Genomic DNA, 12,626 nt, shown 5'->3' with positions numbered 1-12,626 from the left:
AGTGTAAAAAAATAAATTAATAAAAAAAATATATAATTGCCAGCGCTAAAAGTTTGCTTTAGCCGTATGTGTATTGTGTACCTGTGTATTTTGCAAAGTTTTAATCTTTAATGTGCATATTGTTGGTACTACACTGTGGAAACAATGCTACTCAATTTCAAAACAACAAACTGGTTTTAGTGAAAAGCTGCTCACATGTTATCTTTTCTTTTTTTGGTATCTAGAGTTAGAAATTAGCAGTAGAAAACAATTTAGCAGTGGTATTGCTCTGAATTTAAATATATGAAACCTGTTTCTGAACCCTGTTCTGTAGTTTGTGTGTAAAAGTTCCCTGCACTTATTGTATTTAAGGTCCACTGCAGTGTTTCTCAACCTTTTTCATAACAACATCCTCTAAGGATCAACTGAACTTGGTCATCACCCCCTTGAAACACAATAAAAATAATTTTGCCGATTTTTAACAATGCTGTTTTAATTAACATCAATTATTAATTACATTTAATTCCACTAGTTCCGAGAATTACAGAGAAATTATTTATGAAGAGAAAAAATAATTAAAACCCAGTCACTGGTATAATCAATCAATAAACTCTAAACTATAAACTCTTAAATGCATTCTTTTTTTTTGGGGGGGGGGGGGATGGGGGCAAGTCTGATGCACACGACCAGTCAGAGATAGGGAGTTGGACCAATGAGTGAGGAAGGGGGAGGGCTTATTTCATTTATTTATTTATTTCTTAGCGGACACCCTTCTCCAGGGCAACTTAAAATTGTTACAAAATCATAGTACAAAGTATCACATTACAAAATGGTTTTGGCATGAATCTGTGTTTTGCTTAAAGGTACAATTACTTTTGAGACCGCTGTTTTATAATGGCTAAGGCTAAAGCTGCCAGAATTTCAGTTCACTATGTATGAACTAAAGCCCGTACTTTGGATGAGATGTAAAACCAAGGTCCTATTGTAAGTGACTCTGCAGCAGCAGTTGTTGATACATAGTACACCCCTTAGTCTCCAAGTCGCTTTGGATAAGAGAGTCTGTCGGCTTTCTGGTCTGGGACATCATCACTCATTTTAACAGAGAGGCAGACGGGTACTTGCAGGTGAAAAGCACTGGTGCGCTGTGTTTATTTAAAAATGAAATTATTAAACAAAAACAACCCTCACAGAGCCAAAATAAAAGTTTAAACAAAAACAAATCTCTAACACAATCACTGAACAAATACCGTGCTGGTCTGCCCAGCACGAGTAGCAATTGCTTTTACTTTATTTCACTTTTTATTTTCTTTCAGCTCGCTCACTTGCTCGCTCACGTTCATCCTTCCAAACACAGAAAAGCTGCAGGTTTTTATACATGTGACCATCTCCAAATTAACACTAAATTATTCAATTCTAGTGGCTCCCGAGTGGCGCATCCAGTAAAAGCACTCGCTAGAGTGCAGGATGCGCTCTATAGTCTGGACGTCGCCGGTTCGAGTCCAGGCTATTCCACAGCCGACCGTGGACGGGAGCTCCGAGGGGGCGGCGCTCAATTGGCCGAGCGTCGTCCGGGGGGGAGGGAGGGTTAGGTCGGCCAGGGTGTCCTCGGCTCACCGCGCACCAGCGACCCCTGTAGTCTGGCCGGGCGCCTGCAGGCTTGCCTGTAAGATGCCCAGAGCTGCGTTGTCCTCCGACGCTGTAGCTCTGAGGCAGCTGCACGGTGAGTCTGCAGAGTGTAAAGAAGCGGGCGGCTGACGGCACATGCTTCGGAGGACAGCATGTGTTCGTCTTCGCCCCTCCCGAGTCAGCGCAGAGGTGTTTCTTATTCTGTGCTTTTTATGTACATTACTGGCATACTTGAAGTAAATATTCTTTTTTTTGCTAGAACCAGGATTAATGGTAGATATTCCATCTGACCTGGTGATATAAAAGGGGGGAAGGGTGAACTGACTGGGAGCTGTTTGCTTGTGTTGAGCAGTTTAGTAGGCAGCTGAAGCATGCATGGTAAATATTAGCTCTGCAAGGCTGTTGAAAGTAACGACTGCTTGCCAGATAATTCTACATGCTCATTGAGCTGCTATCAAAAGCATGTACAAACCAACAATTGCTGTTTCATACCAGTGAATGGAAATGTATTTCAGTGTGGCATATTCCCCTTTCTTTGGCAGAAAGCAGTCTTCGATCCCTTTGTCCCGTAGCTACAAATATAGCAATGTTTGGCATGTAGGAGGGAGATGGAACTTGCTTGTGACTCCAGGCTTTATCTCCCACACTTTAAATGGAGAGGGGATTTAGACAAATGTGGCTTTTGATAGTGAAGGGCTAATGGTGAGAGAACTACAATGGGTTATGGTCTTTTAAGGGGTCAGAGTCCTTCTTATTCAATGCTGGGGATATAGTCTCTCTGTCTGTCAAGCATGAGTCATTCTTTCGTTCTGTCTCAAACTGTGGGTTTTTTTGTCATTTAAGACACAGGGTGGACTAAACAATTTTTATAGTTGTATGGATGCAAAATAATGAAAAATCACCTACTGGTTTAAAAAATAAATAAAGCAAGAGACTCCTACTTTTTATTTTTTGTGAAGTTGGTATATAGCCTTTGTTTATGTTTGCAGGGAGCTATCACTTTTGATATCTTAATATAATATTCCTAGAACTATGGATACAGTATATGTAGCTAATTATTCCCTGTATGTGCAGATTAAGCCAATACATACTTATTTTTTGTTAACTTGGTTAATGGAGGTGGATTGGTGACGACTTCAATTCTTTTAAAATATTTTATGTAGCATACAGTGTGCTGTTTACCGTGCTCGTTGTTTTATGCTCCTTATCCTTTCCTGCACCCTGATGATGAAACCGCAACTGCGCTTCCGTCCCTCTGAAACCACATGCTTCACAAACAGCTGAATACAACTACTGTCAAATACTGACACTGTTAGTTTGCTACTAGTCAGACGACCATGTTATGTATGTCGTTTTACTGGCAGTAAAATACTGCTCTGCTGCTTTGAAATTGAATAACTCTGACGTCACGTGACATGCAGTTGGTCGTCTACCAGTTTCTGAGGTCGCCACCTTTAGCAGCAATAACTGCAACCAAACGCTTCCTGTAGTTATTGCAGTCTCTCACAGCGCCGTGGAGGAATTTTGGCCCACTCCTCCATGCAGAACTGCTTCAACTCAGTGACATTTGTGGGTTTTCGATCATGAACTGCTCGTTTTCAGGTCCTGCCACAACATCTCAATGGGGTTTAGGTCTGGACTTTGACTAGGCCATTCCAAAACGTTAAATTTGTTGTTCTTCAACCATTCTGATGTAGACTTGCTTGTGTGTTTTGGATCATTGTCTTGCTGCATGACCCAGCTGCGCTTGAGCTTCAGCTCACAGAAGGATGGCCTGACATTCTCCTGTAGAATTCTCTGATTACAGAGCAGAATTCATGGTTCCTTCAATGATGGCAAGGCGTCCAGGTCCTGATGCAGCAAAGCATCCCCAAACCATGACACTACAACCACCATGCTTGACCGTTGGTATGAGGTTCTTACTGTGGAATGCAGTGTTTGGTTTTCGCTAGACATAACGGGGCCCATGTTGGCCAAAAAGTTCCACTTTTGACTCCTCTGTCCATAGAACATTGTTCCAGAACTCTTGAGGATCATCTAGGTGCTTTTATGCAAACTTGAGACGAGCATTCATGTTCTTAGTGAGCAATGGTTTCCGCCTTGCTACTCTGCCATGAATCCCATTTTTGCCCAGTGTCTTTCTGATGGTGGAGTCATGAACACTGAACTTAGCCGAGGCGAGAGGGGCCTGCAGAGATTTTATATATATAATATATATATATATATATATATAGCTCTGGAAAAAATTAAGAGACCACTGCAAAATTATCAGTTTCTCTGGTTTTACTATTTATAGGTATGTGTTTATGTAAAATGAACATTTTTGTTTTATTCTATAGACTACTGACAACATTTCTCCCAAATTCCAAATAAAAATGTTGTCATTTAGAGCATTTATTTGCAGAAAATGACAACTGGTCAAAATAACAAAAAAGATGCAGTGTTGTCAGACCTCGAATAATGCAAAGAAAATAAGTTCATATTCATTTTTAAACAACACAATACTAATATTTTAACTTAGGAAGAGTTCAGAAATCAATATTTGGTGGAATAACCCTGATTTTCAAGCACAGCTTTCATGCGTCTTGGCATGCTCTCCACCAGTCTTTCACATTGATGTTGGGTGACTTTATGCCACTCCTGGCGCAAACATTCAAGCAGCTCGGCTTTGTTTGATGGCTTGTGACCACCCATCTTCCTCTTGATCACATTCCAGAGGTTTTCAATGGGGTTCAGGTCTGAAGATTGGGCTGGCCATGACAGGGTCTTGATCTGGTGGTCCTCCATCCACACCTTGATTGACCTGGCTGTGTGGCATGGAGCATTGTCCTGCTGGAAAAACCAATCATCAGAGTTGGGGAACATTGTCAGAGCAGAAGGAAGCAAGTTTTCTTCCAGGACAACCTTGTACTTGGCTTGATTCATGCGTCCTTCACAGACAAATCTGTCCGATTCCAGCCTTGCTGAAGCACCCCCAGATGAGTCAAATTTTCACCTTTGCCCAACACCTGGTCATCTAATGGTTAGACGGAGACCTGGAGAGGCCTACAAGCCACAGTGTCTCGCACCCACTGTGAAATGTGGTGGAGGATCGGTGATGATCTGGGGGTGCTTCAGCAAGGCTGGAATCGGGCAGCTTTGGCATGAATCAAGCCAAGTACAAGGTTGTCCTGGAAGAAAACTTTCTTCCTTCTGCTCTGACAATGTTCCCCAACTCTGAGGATTGGTTTTTCCAGCAGGACAATGCTCCATGCCACACAGCCAGGTCAATCAAGGTGTGGATGGAGGACCACCAGATCAAGACCCTGTCATGGCCAGCCCAATCTCCAGACCTGAACCCCATTGAAAACCTCTGGAATGTGATCAAGAGGAAGATGGGTGGTCACAAGCCATCAAACAAAGCCGAGCTGCTTGAATGTTTGCGCCAGGAGTGGCATAAAGTCACCCAACATCAATGTGAAAGACTGGTGGAGAGCATGCCAAGACGCATGAAAGCTGTGCTTGAAAATCAGGGTTATTCCACCAAATATTGATTTCTGAACTCTTCCTAAGTTAAAATATTAGTATTGTGTTGTTTAAAAATGAATATGAACTTATTTTCTTTGCATTATTCGAGGTCTGACAACACTGCATCTTTTTTGTTATTTTGACCAGTTGTCATTTTCTGCAAATAAATGCTCTAAATGACAACATTTTTATTTGGAATTTGGGAGAAATGTTGTCAGTAGTTTGTAGAATAAAACAAAAATGTTCATTTTACCCAAACACATACCTATAAATAGTAAAACCAGAGAAACTGATAATTTTGCAGTGGTCTCTTAATTTTTTCCCGAGCGCTATATATATATATATATATATATATATATATATATATATATATATATATATATATATATATATATATATATATATATATATATATATATATATACAGACGTGCTCAAATTTGTTGGTACCCTTACAGCTCATTGAAATAATGCTTCATTCCTCCTGAAAAGTGATGAACTTTAAAAGCTATTTTATCATGTATACTTGCATGCCTTTGGTATGTCATAGAATAAAGCAAAGAAGCTGTGAAAAGAGATTAATTATTGCTTATTCTACAAAGATATTCTAAAATGGCCTGGACACATTTGTTGGTACCCCTTAGAAAAGATAATAAATAATTGGATTATAGTGATATTTCAAACTAATTAGTTTCTTTAATTAGTATCACACATGTCTCCAATCTTGTAATCAGTCATTCAGCCTATTTAAATGGAGAAAAGTAGTCACTGTGCTGTTTGGTATCATTGTGTGCACCACACTGAACATGGACCAGAGAAAGCAAAGGAGAGAGTTGTCTGAGGAGATCAGAAAGAAAATAATAGACAAGCATGGTAAAGGTAAAGGCTACAAGACCATCTCCAAGCAGATTGATGTTCCTGTGACAACAGTTGCAAATATTATTAAGAAGTTTAAGGTCCATGGAACTGCAGCCAACCTCCCTGGGCGCGGCCGCAAGAGGAAAATCGACCCCAGATTGAAGAGAAGGATAGTGCGAATGGTAGAAAAAGAACCAAGGATAACTGCCAAAGAGATACAAGCTGAACTCCAAGGTGAAGGTACATCAGTTTCTGATCGCACCATCCGTCGCTTTTTGAGCGAAAGTGGGCTCCATGGAAGAAGACCCAGGAGGACTCCACTTTTGACAGAAAAACATAAAAAAGCCAGACTGGAATTTGCTAAAATGCATATTGACAAGCCACAATCCTTCTGGGAGAATGTCCTTTGGACAGAAGTCAAAACCGGAGCTTTTTGGCAAGTCACATCAGCTCTATGTTCACAGACGAAAAAATGAAGCTTTCAAAGAAAAGAACACCATACCTACAGTGAAACATGGAGGAGGCTCGGTTATGTTTTGGGGCTGCTTTGCTGCGCCTGGCACAGGGTGCCTTGAATCTGTGCAGGGCACAATGAAATCTCAAGACTATCAAGGCATTCTGGAGCGAAACGTACTGCCCAGTGTCAGAAAGCTCAGTCTCAGTCGCGGGTCATGGGTCCTCCAACAGGATAATGACCCAAAACACACAGCTAAAAGCACCCAAGAATGGATAAGAACAAAACATTGGACTATTCTGAAGTGGCCTTCTATGAGTCCTGATCTGAATCCTATCGAACATCTATGGAAAGAGCTGAAACTTGCAGTCTGGAGAAGGCACCCATCAAACCTGAGACAGCTGGAGCAGTTTGCTCAGGAAGAGTGGGCCAAACTACCTGTTAACAGGTGCAGAAGTCTCATTGAGAGCTACAGAAAACGTTTGATTGCAGTGATTGCCTCTAAAGGTTGTGCAACAAAACCATTAGGTTAGCGGTCCCATCATTTTTGTCCATGCCATTTTCATTTGTTTTCTTATTTACAATATTATGTTGAATAAAAAATCAAAAGCAAAGCCTGATTTCTATTAAATATGGAATAAACAATGGTGGATGCCAAGTACTTTTGTCAGTTTCAAGTTATTACCAACAAATTTGAGCACGTCTGTATATATAAAGAGCTTGTGCTTCAGTACGAACAGGAAGTTCATTGTTATATCCCTCCTAGAATCATTAGAGGAGCTACAACAATTCACTTCCTGTCCCTACTGTACCGCAAATAGTTTACTTAAAATATTTGGGCTTGAAAAGTTCTTAAACTGGCTCCTGGTTGCAGGGAAAAACTGGATACATTCAGCTACAGTATGCAACCTCATATACGCATTAGGCTGTCACATTCTACATGTAAACTACTTGTAGTATACTGGACTGCGATGTTTACAATTGGCAAGCCTTTTTAAGCAAAATAAAGGTTATTATAAATGAGGCCATTATCTAGCATTAGGGCATTAAACAGTACTTCTCGTTTGGTAGAAGGCCGAGTAATGCATAATCACATTTTCAGTTTTATATATATGAAAATGTGATTATACCAACAAATGTGTCCAGGCCATTTTAGAATATCTTTGTAGAATAAGCAATAATTCATCTCTTCACAGCTTCTTTGCTTTATTCTATGACATACCAAAGGCATGCAAGTATACATGATAAAATAGCTTTTAATTTCATCACTTTTCAGGAGGAATGAAGCATTATTTCAATGAGCTGTAAGGGTACCAACAAATTTGAGCACGTCTGTGTATATATATACACACACACACACTACTGGTCAAAAGTTTTAGAACACCCCCATTTTTCCAGTGTTTATTGAAATTTAAGCAGTTCAAGTCCAGTGAATAACCTGAAATGGTACAAAGGTAAGCGGTAAACTGCCAGAGGTTAAAAAAAAAAAAGTTTAGGTTATCAAAAACTGAAAAATAATGTACATTTCAGAGTTATACAAAAAGGCCTTTTTCAGGGAACAAGTAATGGGTTAACAACTTACAGCTGTTCTGCAGCAATGGAAGTAAATTAAGCCTTGAAAGTTGATGCTAACAATTCCTACAGGTGTCCCAACTTGTGTTGATTACTTACAAACCCTCTGTCTGTATAAAAGCAGTGTTGGAACAGACTGTGTTACTACACCCTCTTAAGCATTATTTGGACAGTATTGTACTGCAGGAAGTAGTATATTGCTCTCATAATGGCGAGAAAAAGGCAATTAACAAAGGAAGACAGACAGACTATTATAACCCTTAAAAGTGTAGGTCTTTCCTTTAGAGAAATTGCAAAGAAAGCCAAGGTGTCAGTGAGTACAGTTTCCTACACCATCAAAAGGCACTTGGAAACTGGAGGAAACTCTGACAGGAAGAGGTCTGGCACCCAAAGCCACAACAGAATCAAAAGACAAGTTTCTGAGAGTCACCAGCTTGCGTGATAGGCGGCTCACAGGACAACAGCTTCAAGCACAGCTTAACACTGGTCGAAGTAAGCAAGTCTCAGTTTCAACTGTGAAGATAAGACTTCGAGCTGCAGGTTTGACAGGTAGAGTGGCAGTAAGAAAGCCATTACTAAGATGGCAAAATAAGAAAAAGAGGCTTGCCTGGGCCATGAAGCACCGCCAGTGGACTACTGAAGACTCAAAATGAATCAAAATTTGAAATCTTCGGTTCATCATGCAGGGTTTTTGTATGCCGTCAAGTAGGCGAAAGGATGGTACCTCGGTGTGTGACACCAACTGTCAAACATGGAGGAGGAAGCGTGATGGTCTGGGGCTCTTTTGCTGGATCCAGAGTCGGCGACTTGCACAGAGTGAGTGGCACCCTGAACCAAAACTGCTACCACAGCATTTTGCAGTGCCATGCAATACCCTCTGGTATACACCTAGTTGGTCAGGGGTTCATCCTACAGCAAGATAATGACCCAAAACATACCTCCAGGCTATGTCAGAACTACCTTAGTAGAAAAGAACAAGACGGTAGGCTTCAAATCATGGAATGGCCAGCACAGTCTCCAGACTTAAACCCCATCGAGCTGGTTTGGGATGAACTGGACAGAAGGGTGAAAGCAAAGCAACCTACAAGTGCAACACATTTATGGGAACTTCTGCAACAGTGTTGGGAAGAACTTTCCGAACAATATTTGATTTCCATTGTAGAAAGAATGCCACGAGTGTGTTCGGCTGTTATATCTGCAAAAGGTGGCTACTTTGAGTCAAAAATTTAGATTAAATTTTGTTAAACAAAACGATTCCATGATTTCTTTTTTATCTCCAATTGTTTATTTGTTCTATGCTTTAATTTCAGAGTACATTGAGACATTAAACTGCGTAAATTTCAATAAAAACTGGAAAAATTTAGGTGTTCTAAAACTTTTGACCGGTTGTGTGTGTGTGTCTCCTCTCTCTCTCTCTCTCTCTCTCTCTCTCTCTCTCTCTCTCTCTCTCTCTCTGTCTCTCTCTCTGTCTCTCTGTGTGTGTGTGTGTGTGTGTATATATATAATATATATATATATATATATATATATATATATATATATATATATATATATATATATATATATATATATTATATGTAAAGGTGTGTGTTATACTGAGCATCAAAAGAAATGTATCACTTATATTTGGATAAAATTCACTAGATGTGATCGAAAAATGACAAGCTCTATTTTAGAGCAGATGATGTGAATTCATTGTGCTGGTTCCATTGACATCCCGGAGATGCTGCAAAATGATCTGTTGATCTTGGGCAGGTGTTGCGACTCTTGGTCCCCCAGTTCATGGCGTGTCATTGACAGAGTGTGTCTAGTTATACTGTCTCTCCAGGTTTTAAATTGCTGGCTGTGAGCACCCAAAACGGCAAGCCAGTACGCTGCACTAGTCCAGCCTCCAACATGCCGATTTGCACAAAGGCACTGCTCTCGACAGATGTGGCATATTGTTTTTAGTTCTGTGATTCTTTTATTGCTTTTATTCAAGCTTGCAATTCAACAGCTGAAATCACTCTGTATCCAGTGTCCAATGTCCAATCAATTGTCTCACCTAGTTACACAAAGGATATTGCTGCTCTAGAAAGAGTGCAAAGAAAAGCGACCAGAATTATCCCGGGTTTAGAGGAGGCCATTCAGCCCATTTTGCTTGTTTTGGTTGTTAGTAGCTTATTGATCCCAGAATCTCATCAAGCAGCTTCTTGAAAGATCCCAGGGTGTCAGCTTCAACAACATTACTGGGCAGTTGGTTCCAGACCCTCACAATTCTCTGTGTAAAAAAAGTGCCTCCTATTTTCTTTTCTGAATGCCCCTTTATCTAATCTCCATTTGTGACCCCTGGTCCTTGTTTGTTTTTTCAGGTCAAAAAAGTCCCCTGGGTCGACATTGTCTATACCTTTTAGGATTTTGAATGCTTGAATCAGATCACCACGTAGTCTTCTTTGTTTAAGACTAAATAGATTCAATTCTTTTAGCCCGTCTGCATACGACATGCCTCTTAAACCCGGGATAATTCTGGTTCCTCTTTGCACTCTTTCTAAACTTAATGTGCTGCTTGTGAACAACCTGGCATTTATTATTATTATTATTATTAGTATTATTATTATTATGTTTTTGTAATATATGTTACAGCATTGATGTTATGATTTCAGTATTTTGTTGACAAATTTGTGTTCCTACTTGTAAACTGAAACATTTAAATTATTTATTTACACATTCTAAGAAATAATATTGAAGAAGACGTATTAGTAATAAAGGGATGCATGACTAAATAAATGTCTGTAGCTGCTGTTGCTGTCTAATCAACGCTCCCATTGTGCGTTAATGACTAATTGAGATGATTAAAGGAATTGGGAGATTCATTAATCAATAAGTGGTTCAGTTAAGCAGACTACATGACCACCTTGCGGTGGGAGGAATGAAGTGCAGCCTAAGAAAGCAGGTCGCGTAAAACGCAGGGCCCTAGCAATGCTGTTATATTTGATTGCATTTAGACAGAAAGGTTAAAATGCATGGTGTGTGCGTGCAAGTATTTGTGTAAACATGAAGGTTTCTGTTTTGTCTCCTCTCAGGTGCTGCAAACCTTTTGACTGGGCAGAAGAAGAATTTAATGGCCCTGGCTAAGACCTGGTGGAACCAGTTCAGCATCAATGCCATGCAGCTGCTGCAGTCCAACAAAGCAGTGTGCGGGTATCACCTGGGCTACCTGGACGAGGAGATGGAACTGGTGGGAGGTGTCCTGTCCAAAATACTGGACCTCTACAAGCAGGGCAAGATCAAGCCTAGAGTGGACTCTGTCTGGCCATTTCAACAGGTTACAAATGCTTTCTATTTATTTTTTATTTTATTTATTTATTTATTTATTTATTTATTTATTTAATTTAGTGGTCGCCAATTACTTTGTTTTTCTCCCCTATTTTTAGTAATGTCGGATTATTTTATTATTATATAGCCCACCGCTACCACCCCTGCGCTGACTCGGGAGGGGCGAAGACGAACACACGCTGTCCTGCGAAGCGTGTGCGGTCTGCTTCTTTACACACTGCAGACTCGCCATGAAGCCACCCAGAGCTACAGCGTTGGAGGACACCGCAGCTCTGGGCATCTTACAGGCAAGCCTGCTGGCGCCCAGCCAGACCACCGGGGTGGCTGGTGCGCGGTGAGCCGAGGACACCCTGGCCGACCTAGCCCTCCCTTCCCCCAGGAGGCGCTCGGCCAGTTGAGCGCTGCCCCCTGGGAGCTCCCGTCCTCGGTCAGCAAAGGAATAGCCTGGACTCGAACCGGCGACGTCCAGACTATAGGGCGCATCCTGCACTCCACGCGGAACACCACTCGGGAGCCCCGAATGCTTTCATTTTAAACACAAATATTCTAGCTTGTTTGTTTTTTTTGGAGGTGTTTTTCAACAAGAGAATGTATTTGATATCATTTTTACCTCGGGTAGCCTGTGGTAAAGTAAAGGGATTTTTAGGTTTTTCACAGTTTTTAACATTATTTATTAAATCTATAGTTTTTATATACTGAGCATAACCAACTTAACCACATGATGAAATAGTAAACAACTGTGATGACAATGTCAACAGGTTGCAAAGCAATACAAACATTATATAAAACTGCCAAAAGTTGGAGTGTCTAATGCTTCAATGTATTATACTCCTTGAAGCATAGAGCAACGCACAGAGCTGTCACATGATGCTGATGGTAAATATTCTTCACTTATGTCTTCACTGACACACTCGCTGACATCCAATTCAGTGGAAGAATTGTATGTGTTTGAATTTAAATCGAAATGTAAATTCAGTATTTCTAAGACTTCTTTCTCACTGTGCAATTTTCGCCAGTTTACAGACATCGCTGACATTTTTGTGCTGGTTTATTGTATCTAATTCAGTCAGTATCTGGCAGAGGGTGCAAGAGACCAATAAAAGGCGTTAAAGAAACCTAGTGTTTAAAATATCTAGTTATCAGGAGTTTTGTAGGCTCAGTAATTCAAGTTTAAGGTTGCAGAGTGTACCTGTACGTTCGTACTCCCTGGGGACCAGACAGCAGTGAACGTACCGGTATGTTCGTACTACTCAAAGGGTTAAACATTCATGAGTCCACTTCATGAAAGCAAGAGGGTAAACTACAATAATACGTTG

The 12,626-nt window shown here is 40.6% G+C and overlaps 1 protein-coding gene across 2 annotated transcripts in view; it reads left to right on the top strand.

Moving 5' to 3' along the window:
* Positions 1–12,626, top strand: part of LOC117435041 (synaptic vesicle membrane protein VAT-1 homolog) — a 54,071-nt gene that overhangs the window by 23,602 nt on the left and 17,843 nt on the right. For both annotated transcript variants that reach the window (XM_034057917.3, XM_034057916.3), the window contains exon 5: positions 11,058–11,299. In XM_034057917.3, the coding sequence (XP_033913808.1) occupies positions 11,058–11,299 (242 nt within the window). The remainder of the gene's footprint in view (positions 1–11,057; positions 11,300–12,626) is intronic.

Source organism: Acipenser ruthenus, chromosome 28, assembly GCF_902713425.1.
Source record: "Acipenser ruthenus chromosome 28, fAciRut3.2 maternal haplotype, whole genome shotgun sequence".
Lineage (NCBI taxonomy): Eukaryota > Metazoa > Chordata > Actinopteri > Acipenseriformes > Acipenseridae > Acipenser > Acipenser ruthenus.
This window is presented reverse-complemented; position numbering and strand designations above follow the sequence as displayed.